Source organism: Physella acuta, unplaced genomic scaffold, assembly GCF_028476545.2.
Source record: "Physella acuta isolate Inbredline_101_S28 unplaced genomic scaffold, ASM2847654v3 ptg000972l, whole genome shotgun sequence".
Taxonomy (NCBI): domain Eukaryota; kingdom Metazoa; phylum Mollusca; class Gastropoda; family Physidae; genus Physella; species Physella acuta.
In genome coordinates, this window is record NW_026732489.1 from 132,148 (window position 1) to 158,023 (window position 25,876).

Here is a 25,876-nt window from a genome sequence, read left to right on the forward strand (position 1 = left end):
AGACATAGCAAGTTGATAAAGCTGTTACCTCCCCTTAGTGGTTGAAATAGTTTAAAAACTGCCCCCAATAGCCTTAATAATAGCCTTACTTAGATTTAACTGGCTCTATGATTTTAAATATCCTTGTGAACCACAGCTCACCAGACAGTTAAGGTGATTGAGTCTTGCCAGTGGTCTTCCCTTATTGAATATAGTAATCTATCGATTATAATTTTTATATAATTGTGTTAAACAGGTACAAAACTAAGGGGGAGATAACTAATCAAACATTAATTTTAATTAAAGTAAAAAATATAGACTTTGTATTGTCAAAGTGAAATGTATCTTAAAAGTTTTGAACGAACCCTGCATTAGAAGTGAATCAAAATTGAGTAATAAAATTTGCCACAAACAGACGTTGCGAACTAAATGAAAACCTTGTAAAAAAACCACAAGCATATAATACACAATAAAAATAATCCAGGATAAGGCATGAAGAGCTTTTCACATCCTTGTCACTCAGTAATCAGTCAAATAAAAACAAAAAACATCAACCAATTAAATACATCTATTTTTACATTCCAACCGATTAGATTACATGCGAAAAATCAAAGATAAATAAGGTACAAGTACAGATGCAAGTAAAAAATTTCATAATGACTTGAAAGATAAATATGGAATAGATTTAAAAAAAAATAATTTGACTATTTTGGCAACTAATGTAATATATTGAAACCTTTACCCGTCTAAACAAATAAAGCAGTATTCTATACACATGGCAACAGTTTACACAAAAAAAACACAGTTCAAAATGGCACACATAATAGAAATAGGTGGCTAATGCAAAGTAAATGCTTCACCTATAGCTTGTATAACAACATACTAAAATGCACCTTAATGTAACCCAAAAATGTTTGATCATAATGTGTGATGGTCAACCTGTAACAAAAAAACAGCCGCAACAGATAATGGAACAGTATTGCTATGCATGGTTGGACCAGCTGTCCACAAGAGCAAAAATCACATTTAATGGACTGGACAGTCACAGGAAGAAAGCCAGTCAAACATCACATTTCATGGACAGTCACAGGAAGAAAGCCAGTCAAACATCACATTTCATGGACAGTCACAGGAAGAAAGCCAGTCAAACATCACATTTAATGGACTGGACAGTCACAGGAAGAAAGCCAGTCAAACATCACATTTAATGGACTGGACAGTCACAGGAAGAAAGCCAGTCAAACATCACATTTCATGGACAGTCACAGGAAGAAAGCCAATCAAACATCACATTTCATGGACAGTCACAGGAAGAAAGCCAGTCAAACATCACATTTAATGGACTGGACAGTCACAGGAAGAAAGCCAGTCAAACATCACATTTAATGGACTGGACAGTCACAGGAAGAAAGCCAGTCAAACATCACATTTCATGGACAGTCACAGGAAGAAAGCCAGTCAAACATCACATTTAATGGACTGGACAGTCACAGGAAGAAAGCCAGTCAAACATCACATTTAATGGACTGGACAGTCACAGGAAGAAAGCCAGTCAAACATCACATTTAATGGAATGGACAGTCACAGGAAGAAAGCCAGTCAAACATCACATTTAATGGACTTGACAGTCACAGGAAGAAAGCCAGTCAAACATCACATTTAATGGACTTGACAGTCACAGGAAGAAAGCCAGTCACACATCACATTTAATGGACGACAGTCACAGGAAGAAAGCCAGTCAAACATCACATTTAATGGACTTGACAGTCACAGGAAGAAAGCCAGTCAAACATCACATTTAATGGACTTGACAGTCACAGGAAGAAAGCCAGTCAAACATCACATTTAATGGACTTGACAGTCACAGGAAGAAAGCCAGTCAAACATCACATTTATTGGACTTGACAGTCACAGGTAGAAAGCCAGTCAAACATCACATTTAATGGACTGGACAGTCACAGGAAGAAAGCCAGTCTCTAATCTGAGTTTTGTTCAGTGCACATTCTACTATAGTAATGGCATGATACAAAGTGAAATATTACAGCTTTCTTTCAGAGTTTCATCTCCTCAGTACAGCATAACATGACCAGAGGCAAAAAGTATTCCAGAACTACTACATGTGTAGCACCAGCGCGATACAAAGATTACAAAGCAATGATTGTCATAAAAAAAAAAGTTGCTCACTTGATTACTTTTATATGGTTTATAATAACACAAAACTCATCTAATCAAACACCTACAGTATATGTGGGCACATCATGTAACACTTGGTGTGGCAACCAATCACAAATTCTAGAGTTCAAAGGTTAATCTGATATGTAACTGGTGTGTATACAACACCATAACAAACCCTGCAGCTTTTGATGGAAAAAAATACTTCATGTTCTCATGGCAATATTTGATTGGTATCATTTGTAAAAATTAATAATCTCAGAAATATGAGTTATAATTTAATGATTGACAAAAAAAAATCTATGGAATAAAAACAATTATTTAGCGCTGGTCAGTAAAAAAATAATCTCCTAAGTAAGAAAATATCCATAAAATATCACAGGTGGTATCAATCTGGCAGGTAGAGGTGAGTACCATTTCAGGTGAGCTCTCTATACAAATAGTTTTAATTATATATTCATCAAAATAATAATATAAATATATATATTTCAGATTAAATTCTTCTATAACAATTCTCGAGTAAAATATAACATTTTTAGATCTTCTATAATTGGTGCAGGTTATATAATTCAAGCAGTTCAAATAACACTTAGCTACTTGATATAAGTAAGATTAGATAATACATTTGGTAGCATAAAAATGCAAGCCAAGATTCTGAACACAGCACAACGTTACATAGGGTAACAGCACCTTTAGTTGACTTCTTCACAGACATCTAGTACAGTTCTAACATGGTGTCTACTTTGGCAGAATCTTGTCCTAATCAACTGTACTAATTAATTCCCAGCCTTTTCTTTATGAATGCAATAACGAGCCTCTGTGTCCGACACTGCCACTCCTCCATGATGTTGTGGGGGGTGTTGATCTGGTCCCCTTTTAGTCTGTCCAACAGTGTGCAGCAGATCACAGCTCCTGAAACAACATAGAACTGTTGGTCACGACTGACAGTGCAGTAGGTCACAGCTGACAGAACATTAGGTCAGAGTTGACAGAACATTAGGTCAGAGTTGACAGAACATTAGGTCAGAGTTGACAGAACATTAGGTCAGAGTTGACAGAAGAGTAGGTCAGAGTTGACAGAAGAGTAGGTCACGGTTGTAACAGCTGATAAACAGGTGACATGTGATAGAAGAACAGGTGACATCTGCTGGGAGGAAACAGATTACCCCTGAGACCAGCCCTGTAGCAGTAGGCAGCAAAACACAGCGACTCCATCTCGATGTTGCGAACACCTCTGTTGTAAACACGCTTGAGGAAGGCAACTTTGTCCTCCTCATTGTATTCACAGAATGCTCCGTCTAGACGAGCTTGTCCTAGAGGAAAATACTTTCATTTTGGTGGGTTCATTTTACAAGGGACTAAAAAAAGTCACATCGTTCATTATAAGATTTTTATTTTTTTATTGTAATCAGAGACAAATCAAATAAATATATAGGCTTATACGTACAACATATATATATATATATATATATATATATATATATACATATATATATATATATATATATATATATATATATATATATATATATATATCAGTATTAACACATTTCCTTAAGGTATTTAAAGAGACAAAGATATAGATAAAGACTTCAGACAGTTGAGTGTAGATTGTCAGGAGATTGATAACAAAAACAAACTTGTTAAGAGACTGACCTTCATAGAAATCCAGCGTACACATTGTTTTTCCTATTGTTGTCATGTACCCGTCCCCCTCTGGATTAGACAAGGTCATCAACTCATCGGCTATGTCCTTGTCCAGCTTAGATGGGTGTTGAATGACCATGCCAAGGGTCGACTGTGTGAACAAATAATTTCTAAGATATTTTAAGTGCACATCATCTCCAGCATCAGCCACAGTAAGCAACTGATAAAATATGTGTTGGTAGTACATGTACCCCTCCAATATGGTGGTACCTTGACATACCAGTGGCCTAACATATGGTACCTATACACATGAGTGACCTAACCTGTGCTACCTCAACATATAAGTGACCTAACATATGGTACCTTGACATACGAGTGACCTAACATATGGTACCTATACACATGAATGACCTAACCTGTGCTAACTCAACATGAGTGACTTAACATATGGTACCTCGACATATGAGTGACCTAACCTGTGCTACCTCAACATATGAGTGACCTAACTTGTGGTACCTAGATATATGAGTGACCTAACATATGGTACCTCGACATATGAGTGACCTAACATACAGTGGTACCTCATTATGAGTACCCCAACATACAAATACAAGATTTTATATAGCAGATGTTAAACTGATCTAGGACAAATGGCTAAACGGACACCTGTTTGCCCAAAAAATGTTATAGATTACCAAGTAGCCATTCTAAATACATTTGAACTAAACATTGTGATAATTTTAAGCATAATTCTCACACTTGTTAGCAGAAAATTCCTGAATGGAATTTTAAAATTCTAAAGGTTATTTAAAACTTCTTTTTATATTTATGTTATTTTCTTTGAATATTTTCATAACTTACCAACTCCATATATGGTCGCAGTAATTCATCAACAGCTTCGTCTGTTATGACGACACTTCCTGGCTCTAAACCTAAACATTATAATTAAAGGGGTTTAAACTATGGCTCTAAACCTAAACATTTTAATTAAAGGGGTTTAAACTATAGCTCTAAACCTAAACATTTTAATTAAAGGGGTTTAAACTAAAGATACTATAATTAAACTTAATTAGTTTAAATTTTACTACACCAACAATTTTTGAATTAACATTTTCATTGAAATTATAATTACCTTATTGATTTTAAAAGTTATTTTAATAAACAAAAGATATTTTTCTTTAGAAAATGCAAAACTAAAATGATTTAAGCAACAGAACCAAAGTACCTAGGCCTCCACTAGTGCCTAGCCTAAAAAAGACAACATCACTGCATCCAGCGTGGTAGATGAGCTTGAGGATTTCATGGAATATTATGGACAGGGATGGGATGCCCATACCATGCTGTGAACATTAAGTTTTGGGTTAGGACTTTGGTTATATGCACAGGTGTAGACCAGAGGAGGGACCCAGTTTTTGGACTTTAAAATGTACAGGTGTTGACCAGAGGAGGGACCCAGTTTTTGGACTTTAAAATGTACAGGTGTTGACCAGAGGAGGGACCCAGTTTTTGGACTTTAAAATGTACAGGTGTTGACCAGAGGAGGGACCCAGTTTTTGGACTTTAAAATGTACAGGTGTTGACCAGAGGAGGGACCCAGTTTTTGGACTTTAAAATGTACAGGTGTTGACCAGAGGAGGGACCCAGTTTTTGGACTTTAAAATGTACAGGTGTAGACCAGAGGAGGGACCCAGTTTTTGGAATTTAAAATGTACAGGTGTAGACCAGAGGAGGGACCCAGTTTTTGGAATTTAAAATGTACAGGTGTAGACCAGAGGAGGGACCCAGTTTTTGGAATTTAAAATGTACAGGTGTAGACCAGAGGAGGGACCCAGTTTTTGGAATTTAAAATGTACAGGTGTAGACCAGAGGAGGGACCCAGTTTTTGGAATTTAAAATGTACAGGTGTAGACCAGAGGAGGGACCCAGTTTTTGGAATTTAAAATGTACAGGTGTAGACCAGAGGAGGGACCCAGTTTTTGGAATTTAAAATGTACAGGTGTAGACCAGAGGAGGGACCCAGTTTTTGGAATTTAAAATGTACAGGTGTAGACCAGAGGAGGGACCCAGTTTTTGGAATTTAAAATGTACAGGTGTTGACCTGAGGAGGGACCCAGTATTTGGACTTTAAAATGGACAGGCTGACTAAAGAAATTATGACCTTGTCGCAGTCAGCATTGGATGTGACACTGCATGCAATATTCTTTACATTCTCTATGTCAAAAGTTGGTCAGACCTTTGTCCTACTGTTGTATGTTGGTAGTCAGACCTCTGTCCTACTGTTGTATGTTGGTAGTCAGACCTTTGTCCTACTGTTGTATGTTGGTAGTCAGACCTTTGTCCTACTGTTGTATGTTGGTAGTCAGACCTTTGTCCTACTGTTGTATGTTGGTAGTCAGACCTTTGTCCTACTGTTGTATGTTGGTAGTCAGACCTTTGTCCTACTGTTGTATGTTGGTAGTCAGACCTTTGTCCTACTGTTGTATGTTGGTAGTCGGAGATGGGGTTTATAAAGGGCATCAAGTCGTTCCCACAAGTTCAATGTCAAATGTCCACAGACCTTTGTCCGTCTCTGGTCAACTTATATTCTGGGCAAGGGGGAAATTGAAGGGAAAGTGGAACATTATAAATAGAAGATCCTTCCTGTCCACTTGCTAATTCCTCTACACCAAAAACCTGGCTACCCCCTGCTAAGATGTTAGTTAAGTAAAACATGGTTTTGTGAGTAGTATATTAGGTCGCTTTTGGAGCGTATTCCTGGCGGAGGTGGGGAGGGTGAGGAACAATGACATATAGTAAAATACTCGGGAGCAGGATGCGCGGGTGGCGCAAAGACATATAGCAAAATACTCCCAGCCTGGCGCATCGGGAGGGTAAGGGTGGGTGAGCAGGATGTGGGGGTGGCGCAAAGACATATAGTAAAATACTACGCCAACTGGGGTTGGCGGAGGTGGTGGGGAAGTAGGTCACCTTTTGGTGACCTTGTGACGTAATCTTTGACCTTGTGACGTAATTAGTGACCTTGTGACGTCATCATTGACCTAGTTACGTAATGTTAATGCGTTTTAATGAGTTTTAATGAGTTTTTTAAATTTTAATTAATTTTTTATTGACTAGTTACGTAATTTGATTATTTGTTTACTTTTTTAATTGTTTAATTTGTTGTTTACTTGTTGTTTAATTTAATTACTTTGTTTATATTGTGTAATTTTTATTAACGAGTTACGTAATTTGATTATTTGTTTACTTTTTAATTAATTTTTTATTGAGTAGTTACGTAATTGGATTTTAATTTTTTTGAATTTTTAAATTTTTAATTTTATTTTATAATTAGTTAAATTATTATTAACTAGTTACGTAATTTGATTTTAATTACTTTGTTTATTTGTTTATTTAATATATTTCTTTTCTTTGTTGTTTAATTTGTTGGTTTGTTTATTTGCTTGTATGTATGTTTAATAGTAAACGGAGAGGGGGGTGGTTGAGGGGAGGGGTGTGCTAGCGTGGACTTTGTATAGGGACCATTCAGCAACACAATGAACGTTACAAAAATAGAACATCCATTTAACCACATCTGTTACTTATTGATCCGCGATCCTTTGTTCTTGTCAACCACTGACCGGAGATTTATGGGCTTTATATTGATCGCACCCACTGGCCATCAGTACGATGTCCCACCTAATTAAATTGATTATGCTTCACCGATTTTATGCGTTGTTCGCCGACCCGATCACAGCAGGGGTTCCGCATTTAATTAAAAGAGATAAGTGTCTCTCCGCGAAGCCCGCGTTAAGTGTGGGAACACTTGTTACCACGTTAATCGATTTTACCGAACGCTTTGTTAGCTCCGCGAAGTACTTAGGTCATTATGCAACAGCTGTTGTGCGACAGCTGGGGGTGTAATTAGACTGACCAACCGGACATTACCTTGTTGGTTTTCTAGTACGCGTATGCTACACGTATATACACACACACACACACACACACACACACACACACACACACACACACTAAATTTATGTGGGTTCGCGAAGCGATCCCACCGGGAGGTATGGTAATTAACGCGAAACCAGCGTTAAGTGTGGGAACATCTGTTACCACGTTAATCGATTTTTCCCCCGGTTGGGTCCCGTGCTTTTCACTAACAGTTATACGGACAGTATCATAGGTTTTTTCATCGAGTAAAGAAATAGTATTGATCGACCCGGGTCGAGCGGTGTGTTGTATGTAGTTGGTATATCCATGTTTTGTTGTTGGTTGGTGTAGAGTTTATACGAGGATCGGTGAAGTTTAAATTTTTAATTTTATTTTATAATTAGTTTAATTATTATTAACGAGTTACGTAATTCGATTTTAATTTTTTAAATTTTTAAATTATTTTTTTTTAAATTATTATTTTTAAATTTTATTTTTAATTGTTGTTTACTTGTTGTTTAATTTAATTACTTTGTATAATTTATTTGTTTGAAATTCATTTTAATTAGTTTGCTTTTAATTTCTTTGTTGTACGCCGTTTAAAATAAAAGACTAACACTAGCGTGTACTAGAAAGTGTCATTGTGTATAACATCCATTTAACCACAGCTGTTACTTATTAGTGACAGCTTGTACTTATCGATCCGCCCGTGATCCTCCCCAGCGCTCCCCGTGGTTGCTTAATAGCGGGCTCACTGAAGCGATCACAACAGGTAATTAATCGAAGCCATTAAGTCCCTCTCCGCGTTAAGTGTGGCGACAGCTGGTGCTGTAATTAGTCACGGCTCTCGACTTTTTTCATTAGACTACAGCTGTACATGAACTATGTTCACATATCGTACGCCCGGTCATTCTTTGATCAAATTAAAAAATTTTGTTTCCACATGTCCTGCGAACCGTCCCTTGCTATGTATGAAAGATTAATGGTTGTAACTATTCGCTTATAGCGAGGGTCAGCGAAAACAAAAATATATTTAAGGGTCGGAATTTTCTTTCAACCACCGTTAAGTCAGGTTTTGAGACGAAACGAAGTCTCGGTAGGTTCGTGTTTTTTAATGGGCGACAGGGCGACTTGGTGCGTTGGTACGTAGGTATGCGTGGGTAGACATGTTTTTTACAAGTCTGGAAAAGTAATTAAGTTTTTTATGACCGTTCCGATTTTCTTTTGATCTGACCACCATTTGACCACACTGAGCCAGATAAATTTAACAATTGTCGCAGCGGGGTTTATTTTAAGTGCACCCCGTGCACGCTTGTTTACATTTTAAAAGACGTGTCGCGTGTCTTCCCCTTACGGCTTCCCTAATAGAGAAACGAGAGGAAAGACAACTGTTCTAAAATTAGAACAGCCTTGTCTACAGACACGAGTATCGTCCCTTGTGAAAAAATTCGCGTCAGAATCCTTAACTAAACAGTCAATTTCTTTAAAAAGTTAAAAAATAATTTAGGAAGACAAGGGTTAACAAAATATATATCTTAGTCTTGCAGCAGATTACCTTCCCATGTTCACTTTAGTATTACAGTTTTCATCAAACTTCTTTTTGACTTGAACTTCTTTAATTTTTAAGAAAGTTTACTTATACATAATACATTACGTCTAAGGACAATTTTTTTATTTTTACCACTCAATGTATTTTCTTTTTCTATATCTTACATTGTCATCTTAATTTTTGATCACCTTAGGTGGTGGTAAGGTGGTAAGGTGGTGGTAAGGTGGTGGTAAGGTGGTGGTAAATTTGCTTAAGATTATAAACTTCAAGTTTTAAAAATCAACAACGTTATAGTACGTCGTGTCAAATGACACACCGTTAAAATGTCTACATTTAAATTTCACCAAAATAAGGATGTATAAACTAAATATGATATGACGTTAGCATACATATAATTCAATCTAATCACTCTAAAGTACAAATCAATAATTTTTATTGATTAAGGGGCTGGGTGAGTTATTTTTATCACTATTCGCCCTGGGAAGGTTTGGAGTTGGTTGGGACAGATTTTATACACGAGTCGGTGACGTTTTCACCGAGGCAGGGTTCGAATCTAGACCATGCATGTTTTGGAATTGTTAGGGAGAGTTAAACTAAGGTCGGTGAAGTTTTCACCGAGGTTGGTTTTGAACTCGGAACATACATGTTTTGGAATCGGTAGGTGTAGAGTCCATACTAGGGTCGGGGAGTTTTGCTAACACTGAGGCAGGTTGCAAAGTTGGCACATGCATGTTTAGGAATTGATGGTAGCCGAGTTCATACTAGTGTCGGTGAAGGTTGGTTTTGAACTCGGAACATGCATGTTTTGAAATTGTTGGTAACCGAGTTCAGACTAGGAACGGGGGTGTTTTCACCGAGGCAGGTTACAAAGTTCGTATATGCATCATTGGAATTGTTAGGTAGAGTTAAACTAAGGTCGGTGACGTTTTCACCGAGGTAGGTTACAAAGTTGGTACATGGATGTTTAGGAATTGATGGCAGTCGAGTTCATACTAGGGTCGGGGAATTTTGTTAGCACTGAGGCAGGTTGGAAAGTTGTTACATGCATGTTTGGGAATTGTTGGTAGCCGAGTTCATACTAGTGTCGGTGAAGGTTGGTTTTGAACTCGGAACATGCATGTTTAGGAATTGTTGGTAGCCGAGTTCATACTAGTGTCGGTGAAGGTTGGTTTTGAACTCGGAACATACATGTTTTGAAATCGGTAGGTGTAGAGTCCATACTAGGGTCGGGGGAGTTTTCACCGAGGTAGGTTACAAAGTTGGTACATGCATGTTTAGGAATTGATGGGGCAGAGTTTAAACTAGTGTCGGTGAAGGTTGGTTTTGAACTCGGAACATGCATGTTTTGAAATTGTTGGTAACCGAGTTCATACTAGGGACGGGGGTGTTTTCACCGAGGCAAGTTACAAAGTTCGTACATGCATCATTGGAATTGTTAGGTAGAGTTAAACTAAGGTCGGTGAAGTTTTCACCGAGGCAGGTTACAAAGTTGGTACAGCGATGTTTAGGAATTGTTGGCAGTCGAGTTAATACTAGGGTCGGGGAATTTTGTTAGCACTGAGGCAGGTTGGAAAGTTGGTACATGTATGTTTATGAATTGTTGGTAGCCGAGTTCATACTAGTGTCGGTGAAGGTTGGTTTTGAACTCGGAACATTCATGTTTTGGAATCGGTAGGTGTAGAGTCCATACTAGTGTCGGTGAAGTTTTCACCGAGGGTGGTTTCAAAAATTGTACAGGTATGTTTTGGAAGTGTTAGGGGCCGAGTCTAGAGTGGGAAGGCTTTTGTTTTCACTAAGGTAGATTTAAAACGTGGACCATCCCTGTTTCGGAGTTGGTCGGGGTAGAGTTTACACTAGAGTGGGACGGTCTTTGTTTTCAACAAGACAGGTTTCGAAATTCGGCCATGGATGTTTTGGAGTTGGATGAGAACGTTGTCACTTGTGACAGTAAACGAAGGGGGATAAATGTTTGTCTGTTACTTTGTCCTTTGTCTGTCCAAGGGAATAGTGTGGGTAGTGGTACGGTGTGTTTATCTATCGGTTGTTTAGGGCCGGGGGCGAGGGCGGCGGACAAAGTTGTCGATGTAGGTAGGGTGCAAGAGATATTCAACGTGGAGTGGTGTCTACAAGTTATGTATCCCAGTCTGTTGGAGTGGTTTCTAGGGGGTTGTGATATTAGTTGAATAAATATTTGTCTTTAGGATTGTCATAAATCCTTTGTCTCTTTAATGGAATAGAATGGGTAGTGGTACGGTTGGTATTGAGGTTAGGGATGGGCGAAGGGGAAAGGGGTTGCGGACAAAGGGAAGGGGAAGGGCGAATAGTGATAAAAATAACTCACCCAGCCCCTTAATCAATAAAAATTATTGATTTGTACTTTAGAGTGATTAGATTGAATTATATGTATGCTAACGTCATATCATATTTAGTTTATACATCCTTATTTTGGTGAAATTTAAATGTAGACATTTTAACGGTGTGTCATTTGACACGACGTACTATAACGTTGTTGATTTTTAAAACTTGAAGTTTATAATCTTAAGCAAATTTACCACCACCTTACCACCACCTTACCACCACCTTACCACCTTACCACCACCTAAGGTGATCAAAAATTAAGATGACAATGTAAGATATAGAAAAAGAAAATACATTGAGTGGTAAAAATAAAAAAATTGTCCTTAGACGTAATGTATTATGTATAAGTAAACTTTCTTAAAAATTAAAGAAGTTCAAGTCAAAAAGAAGTTTGATGAAAACTGTAATACTAAAGTGAACATGGGAAGGTAATCTGCTGCAAGACTAAGATATATATTTTGTTAACCCTTGTCTTCCTAAATTATTTTTTAACTTTTTAAAGAAATTGACTGTTTAGTTAAGGATTCTGACGCGAATTTTTTCACAAGGGACGATACTCGTGTCTGTAGACAAGGCTGTTCTAATTTTAGAACAGTTGTCTTTCCTCTCGTTTCTCTATTAGGGAAGCCGTAAGGGGAAGACACGCGACACGTCTTTTAAAATGTAAACAAGCGTGCACGGGGTGCACTTAAAATAAACCCCGCTGCGACAATTGTTAAATTTATCTGGCTCAGTGTGGTCAAATGGTGGTCAGATCAAAAGAAAATCGGAACGGTCATAAAAAACTTAATTACTTTTCCAGACTTGTAAAAAACATGTCTACCCACGCATACCTACGTACCAACGCACCAAGTCGCCCTGTCGCCCATTAAAAAACACGAACCTACCGAGACTTCGTTTCGTCTCAAAACCTGACTTAACGGTGGTTGAAAGAAAATTCCGACCCTTAAATATATTTTTGTTTTCGCTGACCCTCGCTATAAGCGAATAGTTACAACCATTAATCTTTCATACATAGCAAGGGACGGTTCGCAGGACATGTGGAAACAAAATTTTTTAATTTGATCAAAGAATGACCGGGCGTACGATATGTGAACATAGTTCATGTACAGCTGTAGTCTAATGAAAAAAGTCGAGAGCCGTGACTAATTACAGCACCAGCTGTCGCCACACTTAACGCGGAGAGGGACTTAATGGCTTCGATTAATTACCTGTTGTGATCGCTTCAGTGAGCCCGCTATTAAGCAACCACGGGGAGCGCTGGGGAGGATCACGGGCGGATCGATAAGTACAAGCTGTCACTAATAAGTAACAGCTGTGGTTAAATGGATGTTATACACAATGACACTTTCTAGTACACGCTAGTGTTAGTCTTTTATTTTAAACGGCGTACAACAAAGAAATTAAAAGCAAACTAATTAAAATGAATTTCAAACAAATAAATTATACAAAGTAATTAAATTAAACAACAAGTAAACAACAATTAAAAATAAAATTTAAAAATAATAATTTAAAAAAAAATAATTTAAAAATTTAAAAAATTAAAATCGAATTACGTAACTCGTTAATAATAATTAAACTAATTATAAAATAAAATTAAAAATTTAAACTTCACCGATCCTCGTATAAACTCTACACCAACCAACAACAAAACATGGATATACCAACTACATACAACACACCGCTCGACCCGGGTCGATCAATACTATTTCTTTACTCGATGAAAAAACCTATGATACTGTCCGTATAACTGTTAGTGAAAAGCACGGGACCCAACCGGGGGAAAAATCGATTAACGTGGTAACAGATGTTCCCACACTTAACGCTGGTTTCGCGTTAATTACCATACCTCCCGGTGGGATCGCTTCGCGAACCCACATAAATTTAGTGTGTGTGTGTGTGTGTGTGTGTGTGTGTGTGTGTGTGTGTGTGTATATACGTGTAGCATACGCGTACTAGAAAACCAACAAGGTAATGTCCGGTTGGTCAGTCTAATTACACCCCCAGCTGTCGCACAACAGCTGTTGCATAATGACCTAAGTACTTCGCGGAGCTAACAAAGCGTTCGGTAAAATCGATTAACGTGGTAACAAGTGTTCCCACACTTAACGCGGGCTTCGCGGAGAGACACTTATCTCTTTTAATTAAATGCGGAACCCCTGCTGTGATCGGGTCGGCGAACAACGCATAAAATCGGTGAAGCATAATCAATTTAATTAGGTGGGACATCGTACTGATGGCCAGTGGGTGCGATCAATATAAAGCCCATAAATCTCCGGTCAGTGGTTGACAAGAACAAAGGATCGCGGATCAATAAGTAACAGATGTGGTTAAATGGATGTTCTATTTTTGTAACGTTCATTGTGTTGCTGAATGGTCCCTATACAAAGTCCACGCTAGCACACCCCTCCCCTCAACCACCCCCCTCTCCGTTTACTATTAAACATACATACAAGCAAATAAACAAACCAACAAATTAAACAACAAAGAAAAGAAATATATTAAATAAACAAATAAACAAAGTAATTAAAATCAAATTACGTAACTAGTTAATAATAATTTAACTAATTATAAAATAAAATTAAAAATTTAAAAATTCAAAAAAATTAAAATCCAATTACGTAACTACTCAATAAAAAATTAATTAAAAAGTAAACAAATAATCAAATTACGTAACTCGTTAATAAAAATTACACAATATAAACAAAGTAATTAAATTAAACAACAAGTAAACAACAAATTAAACAATTAAAAAAGTAAACAAATAATCAAATTACGTAACTAGTCAATAAAAAATTAATTAAAATTTAAAAAACTCATTAAAACTCATTAAAACGCATTAACATTACGTAACTAGGTCAATGATGACGTCACAAGGTCACTAATTACGTCACAAGGTCAAAGATTACGTCACAAGGTCACCAAAAGGTGACCTACTTCCCCACCACCTCCGCCAACCCCAGTTGGCGTAGTATTTTACTATATGTCTTTGCGCCACCCCCACATCCTGCTCACCCACCCTTACCCTCCCGATGCGCCAGGCTGGGAGTATTTTGCTATATGTCTTTGCGCCACCCGCGCATCCTGCTCCCGAGTATTTTACTATATGTCATTGTTCCTCACCCTCCCCACCTCCGCCAGGAATACGCTCCAAAAGCGACCTAATATACTACTTTTGTGAGAGGTTACCAAGCATTAAAAGTTGCCATGAATTATTAATAAAACCAAAGTAAAAACCAAAGTTAATTATGATTAATCATACAAGATAAACTGTTAGCACTCCAATGGAAATAATTTAACACTATAATTCCAGACCATTATACAGAAAACATTCCAATTTAGTTAGTTACTTCCTTGACAACAAAAAATACCACATCCCTTCTCCCAGCCCCAGAAAATATTTAAACACATGTGACTTACACTGACTGAAATGACTGGGCCAACTTTGTACAGCACATATCTGTCTGACCCATGGGCTATGTTGGTCAACGTCTGACCCGCTGGGATTTTGATCTTCAGCTCAGACACCAGCAGCTCAGCAAAGTTCTGCATCCTGGTTGGTGACCCACCAAAACAGACAAACTGAAAGTAGAGTCACAGGTTGGTGACCCACCAAAACAGACAAACTGAAAGTAGAGTCACAGGCTAGACAGACAAACTGAAAGTAGAGTCACAGGCTAGACCAGACAGATAAACAAACAGAAAGCAGAATGGCAACAATCTAGACTTAATACAATAAATGTTAAAAGGTTTATTTAATAAAAAAGTAATGTTTGGTACATGGTAGACAAAAATCCAAAATACCAGAATTTGTTGGTAGGTCTCACTCATAGCCCTAGCCTGGCTTAAAAGTGGACCTAAGTGTCAATACCCCATGGTTTAATGAGAGTAGCATTGGGTCTAGGTTGTTCAGCCTAAAGGTTACAAGGTCTCAAAACTGACCTTGACATCATGAAACATCTCTTTAAGGTCATGCTTTTTATTGCTGAGTGCTAAGTGGTACAACACATCTTCTTCCATCTCAGCTATGTGTGGGTTTCTTAGCTTTATCTGGCCATCTCTGAAACATTGGTGCATTTGGTAAGATATGGTTACTGTAGCAGTTATGCAACAAGAATAAATAATAACCTTTCTGATTATGGCTAATAATTTCAATAATTTCTTTATCATGTATTTCACCCAAAAAAGTAAATCTGATTTTATTTTCTCAATCTTTGATTGATTTACACCTTATTTTAGTAGCTTTACATCTGATTTCAGTAGCTTTACAGAACAGACTGGTAGAGTGCTAGACCGCAGAACCAACCCAAAAAAAGATTAAAGCTGTTCATCCCTAATCTGAAGGATGTACTTAGCCTCTACCTTGGGAGTTAAATTTTACCTGCCATAATGACCACCATGACCCAAACTAAACTTCACTACCATAATGCCCACATATGCATTCCACTTCTGTTTAGTGCATCCATTGTCTCACTGTGCAAAATGCAGCTATATTTATATATATTTATGTAACGAGTCCCCGAGTCTATCCTGCCGACAACGCCAAATGTAACGAGTCTCTGGCTACCCTGCCGACAACGCCAAATGTGACCTTCCCGAGTCTAACCACTCATTCCACACAACATTGACCACAGCATAGATACTCGAAGATGCAGGTTCATTATTGATCCTTTTATTACATGAATCAAAGAATGCTTCACAATAATATAATGAATCAAGAGAGATGTTTCACAATAATAGTCTGAATCAACGGACCCCCAACAGTCCTCACTAGGCTTCATCTAACTGAATACACATGTCTATCGTCCTTCTTAACACAATACGGCTAACCCGTTCAATAACCAACTTGATACTCTCCCACACTGACTCACTGATCGAAAGCGGGCGAGAGAGAGAGACTGCGAGCTCAGCCGTCGCCTTCCTTATTTATCCCCTTCATATCCGTAATCATATTCGGTCCTATCATACTCGTAATCGTAATCGTTGCATTACGCCGCTTCTGTTGTACAGTCCGATTTAATAAGCCATCTGCATCCTGTCACATCAAAGTTGACAGACCGTCTTTCGTATCGCTTCCCGAGATACTACGCCCTGGCTTTCTGATCGTTATCAGCCACCACCTGTGTTATTACATCAGTCGTGTCAAAGTTGACAGCGCTGTACCGCTTTCTTATGTCTGGTAACTTCCCCTAGTTACATCCACCCCTGCCTTTTTTTGTGTGTTATCAACCACAAACAACGCCCGGCAGGTGCAGTCCTTCAAAGTCCATCGCACCACCGTAAAAAAAAATCCATTGTTCCACTCACTGTCAATGTCGTCACATTCGTATAAGATTGACCGTTATCCCTATTTCACATATCAAATGTGTCTACATCATCTTCCTCAGACACAAAACAGTTCTAGAATTCACATCCACCTTTTTTCGTCTGGTGCCTTCACCAGTTCACTTTTATGACTTTTTGAACAGTCTGTTCTCATACCAGCGCGACCATGAAAGAATTGATGGTTGCTGACAAAAAATTTCGTATTCTTTCTGTTTCTCAAACTTCTCCGCGGACCACTTAACTGATGGTCTACTGTCTCTCTGCTTTTGGAGGGACCGGGATCCTCCTTGTTGCCGGTATCCTCCCCTTGTGTATCGCTGTTGCGCTGTTGATGGTGACATGGTTCCGGGATGGGTATGTGAATTTCCGTTATAGTTTCCGGTTCCCTAATTGTCTTGGATTTCCTTGTGTGTAACTGCTCTTCTTGACTATGACAATATTTCTTTAATTGAGCAATATTCGCCCACCGATCCGGTTTGGTGTGATCGATGGGTCTTATCTTAAAGGGGCCACCTGCTACTTTAGGCATCTCCACGACTTGCCATATCTCCTGTCCCCAGAGGTCGTGGATTTTGTTTCTGCCTAACGGGTGGCTACGCAGTAATACCCTGTCGTTCAGTTTGAGTGGCGGGTCCTTTGTCTGTACCGGCGGTTCCCTTCGCCGTGCTTCATGTTCTAGTCTTTCCTGTACTACCCTGTACATTTCTCTAATTCGTCTCATATGTTCATTCACATATTCCAGTGCAGTGTATGAGCCAGTCATACTCTCCTTTTTTCCTAGGAACAAGTCAAGGGGCAATCGAGCCTCCCGTCCGAACAGCAACATGTATGGCGAAAAGCCGGTTGTGGCATGGGGTGTGCAGTTGTATAGATATACCAACTCTGGGAGAAAATCAGGCCAACGTTTTTTCTGTTCAGGTTCTAGAGTACGCAGCAAATCATGCATGCTGCGGTTGAACCGCTCGCACTGTCCGTTTCCTTTCGGATTAAATGTGGTTGTTCTAGATTTGTTGATCCCGTAGTGGCTGCACAGTTGGTTAATTACTTCTGACTCGAAGGCCCTTCCTTGGTCAGAGTGTAATTGTCTTGGTATGCCATATTTGATGAACCAATGTTCTATTAAGACCTTTGCCACTGTTTTGGCAGTCTGATCTCGTGTGGGCACCGCCACAGTCCATTTGGTGAATACATCAGTCACTACCAACACATGTTCCGTCCCATCCGATGATTGCTCCAACGACGTAAAGTCCATAGCCACAATCTCTAGTGGTTTTGTCGCTAATAGGTGTCCCGATGGCTGTCTCATTTTGACAACTGGCATTTTTGCATGCTGACACCTCACACAAGCCTCACAATGGCGTTTGACCTCCATTTCCATATTGGGCCAGTAACACCTCCGTCGTAATATTTTGTGCGTCCTGTCCTGACCCTGGTGTCCTGCCCTGTCATGTGCCAACCTTAGCACTTCTTCTCGTAATTGTCCAGGCACCACCACCTGGTGTATTGTCCCATCAATTTGGTCATGAATTCTCCGTATGAGAACACCATCCTGTATACTGAGACGGTCCCACTGACTCAGTATTTTCTTTGTTTCTCGACCAAATTGTTCTCTTTCCCTTCTTCCTGGGAATTTTTGTTCCTGGACGTGTTTCAACAGCGGCTGTAAGCCACTATCCGTTCTCTGGGCATTTCTTATCTCTTTGTGATTAAGGCAACTAAAATCACCAATGTCCCTATGTCCGGGCTCTGTGGAAATGTGCTCCACCCCGGTCTGTCCGTTCTGCCTCACTTGCACCCCGTGAGGGATATCTGTTGACGCTCTGACCTCACCTATTCCTGTCAGCGTTTCTTCCTCATCGCCCGGTCTCTCGTAAGGATTCCTTGATAAGGCGTCCGCATCGCCATTGGACCGCCCCGGGCGATATTTTATCTCTAGGTCAAAGAGTGCCAATTCTGCTGCCCATCGCTGTTCGATGGATCCCAACTTTGCTGTCTTTAGGTGACTCAAGGGGTTATTGTCAGTGTATACCACACATTTAGCACCTAATAAATAGTCCCTGAATTTTTCCGTCACAGCCCATTTTAATGTCAAAAGTTCTAGTTTCATGGCGCTGTAATTTGTCATGTTCTTCTCTGATTCCTTCAGAGCTCGACTGGCATAAGCAATAACCCTGAAACCTTGCTTTTGTTGTTGTGATAGCACAGCTCCCAGACCTTTAGAGCTGGCGTCAATTTCTAGCCGAAATGGTTTGTCAAAGTCTGCGTATCCTAATATCGGCGCCTCTGTCAAAGCCTTTTTCAATAGCTTAAACGAGTTCAGGCATTCATCAGTCCATAATTCACCTATCAGTTGTGTTTTACCTTTCTTTTTCTCCTTACTGTGTTTCTTTGTCATTTTGTTTACCAAGTCATGCAATGGTGCGGCAATTTTTGCAAAACCAGGCACAAATTTTCTATAATAGGAAGCAAAGCCCAAGAATGATCTGACCTCTACTGTAGTTGTTGGCTGTTTCCATTCTTTAACAGCTGCAATTTTATCTGGGTCAGTGGCGATGCCATCCGACGAAATCACGTAACCCAAAAAATGTACCGATTTCAGACCGAAGCAGCATTTGTCTGGGTTCAGCTTTACTCCTATCTCCCTAAGACGGAGAAACACTTGTTCTAATCTTTCTAGATGGTCCTCCCAAGTTTTTGAATAAACTAGTATATCATCCAAGTACACCAACATTATTTGAAATAGAAAGTCACTCATAGCACTCTGCATTACTCGCTGGAATGTAGCAGGTGCATTAGTTAGACCAAACGGCATACGGGTCCACTCGTACAGTCCCAGTGGAGAAATAAATGCAGTCTTATGTTGATCGTTGGGGTGCATGGCCACTTGGTGGTAGCCACTAGCCAAATCCAAGGTAGAAAAAAATCTTGCTCCCCCCAACGCATCAAGACATTCATCAATACGAGGCAAGGGGAATGCATCCCTTCTTGTGATATTGTTCAATTTCCGGTAATCACAACACAGTCTTATCTCCCCTGACTTCTTTTTTACCACTACTATCGGTGCCGCATACGGGCTCGTGCTGGTTGTAATAATTCCCTTTTTTAGTAGATCGTTCAGGTGTGCCTTCACCGCAGAGTAGTGACTTGGTGGTAATCTTCGATAAGGTTGCGCCACCGGCTTGTCTTGTAGTAAGGGTATCTGGTGTTTTATTACTTCCGTGTAACCCAAATCACCCTCGTACGAGGCAAATATATCCCTGTACTTATTCAACAATTCATTTAGTTTTGGGTCCTCAGTTTCCGGGAATGTATATGATCGGCCATCCTCTTTCTTCACCTCGGCCGTCACATTGACCGACCTAATTGTTACTTCATTACTGCTGGTATTGCTCAGTTCGATGCACTGTGCCGACCTTTGTACCTCGACGTTCTGTGGTACTCCTACCAGAGTATTAGGCGGTATAAAAATTTCCTCATCCAAAACATTTGCCACTAATCCTTGAACTAGTCCATTTTCCGCTGATGTGTATGTCCGCAGTAACACGACGCCTGCCCTCAGTGCGGCGCCACATGGTTCTATCATCACATCACCATTCACGCTTCTATCCCCAATTTGTAATGTGATTGCCTTGACCGTGTTTGCCGGGACTGATATCCTTCCTCTGGTCTTGGCAAACCTGGCCAACTTGGATCCCCGACCTGGTGTGGTCGATCCGACAATATTTGTAAGAAATTCTGGCAACTGGCCAAGAATATTCATGCCCAACAGGCAAGGTATATTTGACACATTTGTCTCTAGGTTGTGTTTCGTAACGAACACCCCAACCTGCTTCAACCTCTGTCCCGCCACCACGACATCCGCCAGAAAATAACCACAGTATGGAATGGTTAGTCCATTAGCTGCCGTCAGGCGCATGCATGTGTCAGACCTCAACCTATGGTCTTTTCCTTTCATCCATTTGGTGTAAAAATTTTCCGTAATTGTCGTCACCTGGGAGCCTGTATCCACAATTGCCTTCACCGCGATGTCCCCAATCGTAATCACCATTTCGGGACAGACTCCCATCATTTTGCTTCTTGGGCCATAACCTCGCCCCTCTGTAGCCTGGCCCTGCCTTACAGAGGACGACCGTTTCCCTGGCAGTACCGTGCCATATGTCCGGGTTGTGAACAGGACAAGCAAATTGGTCGACCGTCAGCCGTCCACCGGAGTGATGGACCGGCGGGTCGCGGCCGTCCAACCTGTCTCTGTTTTGTCCCGTTCTTTTCCTGATTCTCAGCTGTTGACCTGCTTTCCAACCTCTCCAATCTTTGGTTAACCTTATCCAGGTGGGCCAACAGTTGAGCCATCATGGTTTCCACCGTGCCGGTCCCCGTGGGTGGGGATTGTTTCTGTTCCGGCACAGAGACTTTGTCCACCGAACAGTTCGATTGGTCCTCATCCTCGGACCTGCGGATCGCTGAGTTCCTAACCTGAAGGAAGGTCAACTGCGGGTCTTTGTGGACCTCCTCTTTCAACTCTCTCCTTAAGATCGGGGTTGCTAGCCCCTCGATGAACTGGTCCCTCAGTAGGCGTACATCAATGTCAGGTGTTTTGCCCTTTACCGAATCAAAGGCCCTGTTTATTCGGTGTGAATACTCCATCACACTCTCCGCCATTCTCTGCTTTAAGCCTACGAACCCCGATAGCAGTTGCGATCCCGACCGTCTCTCCCCAAAGGTCTCCATAATTAGATCCAACACCTTATCTGGATCTGATTGGACGGTTTTATCGTGGCATTTGACCTCTGCCCTAACCGTCTCTCCTATACTGCCCATCAGCAGTCTTAATCTTTCCTCTGGTGACATGTTTCTCGAGGCCCAGGCCGCTTTGACCTCTTCACTGAACCTGTTGGTTAAAGTTGGATCACCGTCCCCGTAAAATTTGTTAATGTGGGACTCTCTGGGCAGGACCACAATATGGGTCTGCTTCTCGTCCAGAGTAGACATTTTATTCCTTTAGTAAAAAAAAAGAGTTCTTTCTTACCGTGTGTGTATGAAAAAATTTTTCCTCGTTCCTCAATTTTCACTGTTCCTGAATATCCGAATTCACACACACACTAAACACAGTTATGAACTAGGTTGACTATGGGTGCCTAAAGCGGCAAGTCTCGTTGAATTCATCCTGATCGCAGCGCCAAATGTAACGAGTCCCCGAGTCTATCCTGCCGACAACGCCAAATGTAACGAGTCTCTGGCTACCCTGCCGACAACGCCAAATGTGACCTTCCCGAGTCTAACCACTCATTCCACACAACATTGACCACAGCATAGATACTCGAAGATGCAGGTTCATTATTGATCCTTTTATTACATGAATCAAAGAATGCTTCACAATAATATAATGAATCAAGAGAGATGTTTCACAATAATAGTCTGAATCAACGGACCCCCAACAGTCCTCACTAGGCTTCATCTAACTGAATACACATGTCTAACGTCCTTCTTAACACAATACGGCTAACCCGTTCAATAACCAACTTGATACTCTCCCACACTGACTCACTGATCGAAAGCGGGCGAGAGAGAGAGACTGCGAGCTCAGCCGTCGCCTTCCTTATTTATCCCCTTCATATCCGTAATCATATTCGGTCCTATCATACTCGTAATCGTAATCGTTGCATTACGCCGCTTCTGTTGTACAGTCCGATTTAATAAGCCATCTGCATCCTGTCACATCAAAGTTGACAGACCGTCTTTCGTATCGCTTCCCGAGATACTACGCCCTGGCTTTCTGATCGTTATCAGCCACCACCTGTGTTATTACATAAGTCGTGTCAAAGTTGACAGCGCTGTACCGCTTTCTTATGTCTGGTAACTTCCCCTAGTTACATTTATATATATATATACTTTTCATTTTATATAATGTTAATAGTAATAATAAAGATTACAATTTCAGTAATTATAATCTTTAAACTTTAGACTTGTACAGAATTGTTTTATAATTTAATTTAAACCCTACATGTTTAACACTGCAAACTGTGAACAAAGGTTTACTTACTGCAACCTGTGAACAAAGGTTTACTTACTGCAACCTGTGAACTAAGGTTTACTTACTGCAACCTGTGAACTAAGGTTTACTTACTGCAACCTGTGAACTAAGGTTTACTTACTGCAACCTGTGAACTAAGGTTTACTTACTGCAACCTGTGAACTAAGGTTTACTTACTGCAACCTGTGAACAAAGGTTTACTTACTGCAACCTGTGAACTAAGGTTTACTTACTGCAACCTGTGAACTAAGGTTTACTTACTGCAACCTGTGAACAAAGGTTTACTTACTGCAACCTGTGAACTAAGGTTTACTTACTGCAACCTGTGAACTAAGGTTTACTTACTGCAACCTGTGAACAAAGGTTTACTTACAGCAACCTGTGAACTAAGGTTTACTTACAGCAACCTGTGAACTAAGGTTTACTTACTGTGGAGTGTAGTCTGTAAGTAGCTGCTCATTTGTCTTGATTGGATGAAATTTGCTTTCAGAAGATGTTGACATGATGACGACTAGTGGCTTTGTTGAGAGGCACCTTCTGACTGAAAGTTGAAAGATGGTTTTGTCTAGCTTCAACAGTTAGCTTTATAATACATTGTGTTACAGTTAAGATTTGGGCTCTGGTTAGGTACTGGGATATGGTCATAAGGTCAAGATTAGAATAAGGGTCAGGTAAACAGAAGACAAGTTCAAATTCTTCATATCTGATCAGAACAAGTGGCGTTTATTTATTACCTCTGAATGTGAAGGCATTCTGTGGTCAGCACAAAATGCCCTCAACTTTTACTACTTTCTCCTGGGTCAGATTAAAAGCATTGTGCTACTAGATCTAGTAATTTACATAGGCCCTACCTTGATTTTAATTAAGAAGTTGTTTGAACAATGGAACCAGGGTCATCTTCTGATTTTTTTAGGTAGTTTCAGCAATGCCCATAATAAATTTCTAGTAATTTTTTTTTTACAAGCCTCATAACTATATTGAAAATTTACTTACATAATGCTGAAAAGGACACCACCTTATTTAATATCGATGTTGATTTTTTAATTTGCATAATATATTTCATTTAGAAAAAATTGAATTAGTGAATTATTTTTTTTAATTTACTAGACCAAGTGAACTTAAATTTGTATTCATTCAGCTGAGTCACCACAATAGGACAGCCACAACTAGTCTAGAAAACTAGATAGATTCTAATTTCTAGGAGTGAATTACTTGAAAAAATAGGTAGAATCTAGATCTAGAATCTAGCTAAGTAGAGTTACTAGTAATGGACGCCAGCAAGAAAAGTCTCAAAGGTATTTGAGAGGCCCATAAATTAATTAAAAAATCATGCATGGCGTAGTTACAATTGATATGGTTATAAAATCCTGTCTGGTTTATTTCGGACTTTACTAAAAATTGGATGTATTTGATGTTTTTAATATTTTCGGTAACTAAATACAAATTTAAAAAAAAGCAAAAACAATTTGGTTTTCACGTGTAATGGCGACATAAACAATGGCATCCAGCTATTCGATAGGCTGCCATAAATTTTATTGTACACACTTTAAGCTAAAAGTAGAAAAACTAGGACATGGGGTTTAAATTTGCATTGTTATTTAAAAACTTAATCTTCAAAGTTTTGTAAACAAATAGTTATCGATCACTAAGTTACTGTACAGCTAATCAATATTTGTCTTACGAAAGTGAAACATCCGGTTATAACTTAGGCTTGATGAAAATAAATAGAAATGTAGCCTTAAACTCAACAAATTATTTTTAAGTTCTCTGGATTTGCAACTTTTATAGCATTTATTCTAAAAATATAAAATTTCTAAATTAATTTTAGGCTTAAGTTTTTATTTTTTATTTTTTTTTACGGTCTAAATCTAAAAAGCACATTTTTATTCCATGTCAACAACATTTTGGAAGGAATCTCGTCAACTCGCTGGTGTCCATTAGTATACTGCCTAGATTTTTAGATCTATTGACTATTACTATAGTATAGACTGGTTAAATTACAATGATGGTAATCTTGTCATTCTAATTCTACCCTACTAAAATTTAATTATATCTAGAATCTAGATCTAGATATCTAGATGAAGGATCTAGTGACTAATCTAGTCTGATTCTGTAATAACCTCTTACTTAGCTAATAAAACATTTTAAAATTGTATGAGGAGTTTCTATTAGAAACAAGACTAAGCCTACTTGAGTACTGGAGTAGTTACAAAAAATTGAACTCTAGATCAAGATCTAGCTCAGGGGTCTCCAAACTTTTCAACCCGAGGGCCGCATTAACTATCAAATATCAGTTCGGGGGCCAGTTTCTTCCGGGCATCTCTTTGGGGTGGCGGAGCCCCCCCCCCCTCCCCACTGAAGAACATATAGATCTACCCCCTTTCCCGAGTTTCCCTACCCCCAACGAAATATAAATTATATAGAAATATGTATAAATTTCAGCAACTCATCCAATGCAATTGAAAAATGGCGAAACTTGCATGCATTTTTTACTGTTTGAGTCATACGGCAGGCAATGGTATTTGCACCCAAAGCTACATTTTCAAATCGTTTTGAATTTTCTGGGCAAAGTTCCTCAGCCACCTCCAACAAACATTTTTTCCTTGGACAAAAATATCTCAGCGGGCCGGATGAGAGGACCTTGTGGGCCGTACTTTGGAGACCCCTGGTCTAGCTCATTGACATTAGTAGTAGAGGCTAGTGAGTAGTAGAGAATAAGAGTGTAAAAAAGAAGTAAAAGAATTTGGAATTAGACTAAATTGTCGGAAATGCTGAATGCTGTTTTAAAACTTTACTTACTTGTTCCTTTAATATTTAAGACTAGAGTCTAGACTTGATGATAATATTGATGGCTCTACTCTGCTAAGTAGTAAAGTAAGTAGAAGTCTAGTCTAGATATATTA

At 39.3% G+C, this 25,876-nt stretch overlaps 2 protein-coding genes across 2 annotated transcripts in view; one reads left to right on the forward strand and one right to left on the reverse strand.

Annotated features, from left to right (window-relative positions):
• The window catches only part of LOC131954092 (prefoldin subunit 5-like), a 50,294-nt gene extending 41,641 nt beyond the window's left edge, over positions 1-8,653 (forward strand). Inside the window, exon 6 of the mRNA XM_059317613.1 lies at positions 8,642-8,653. The gene's annotated coding sequence lies outside the window, so the exon portion shown is untranslated. The remainder of the gene's footprint in view (positions 1-8,641) is intronic.
• Positions 1,701-25,876, reverse strand: LOC131954090 (uridine phosphorylase 1). The gene is made up of 9 exons (XM_059317610.1): positions 25,773-25,876; positions 23,403-23,514; positions 15,560-15,677; positions 15,038-15,199; positions 5,024-5,138; positions 4,660-4,730; positions 3,808-3,949; positions 3,318-3,464; positions 1,701-3,063 (listed from the first exon to the last, which is right to left on the reverse strand). Exons 2-9 carry the CDS (start codon positions 23,474-23,476, stop codon positions 2,924-2,926), a joined length of 969 nt encoding a protein of 322 aa, XP_059173593.1. The 5' UTR covers positions 23,477-23,514; positions 25,773-25,876; the 3' UTR covers positions 1,701-2,923.

Excerpts from the sequence above, each read along its gene's own strand:
- LOC131954090 (XM_059317610.1), bottom strand. The coding sequence starts at position 23,476 with ATGTCAACATCTTCTGAAAGCAAATTTCATCCAATCAAGACAAATGAG. Across the intron at positions 15,200-15,559 it reads AGATGTTTCATGATGTCAAG|TTTGTCTGTTTTGGTGGGTC; the intron begins GTCAGTTTTGAG and ends CTCTACTTTCAG. Across the intron at positions 4,731-5,023 it reads AGGCACTAGTGGAGGCCTAG|GTTTAGAGCCAGGAAGTGTC; the intron begins GTACTTTGGTTC and ends TATAATGTTTAG.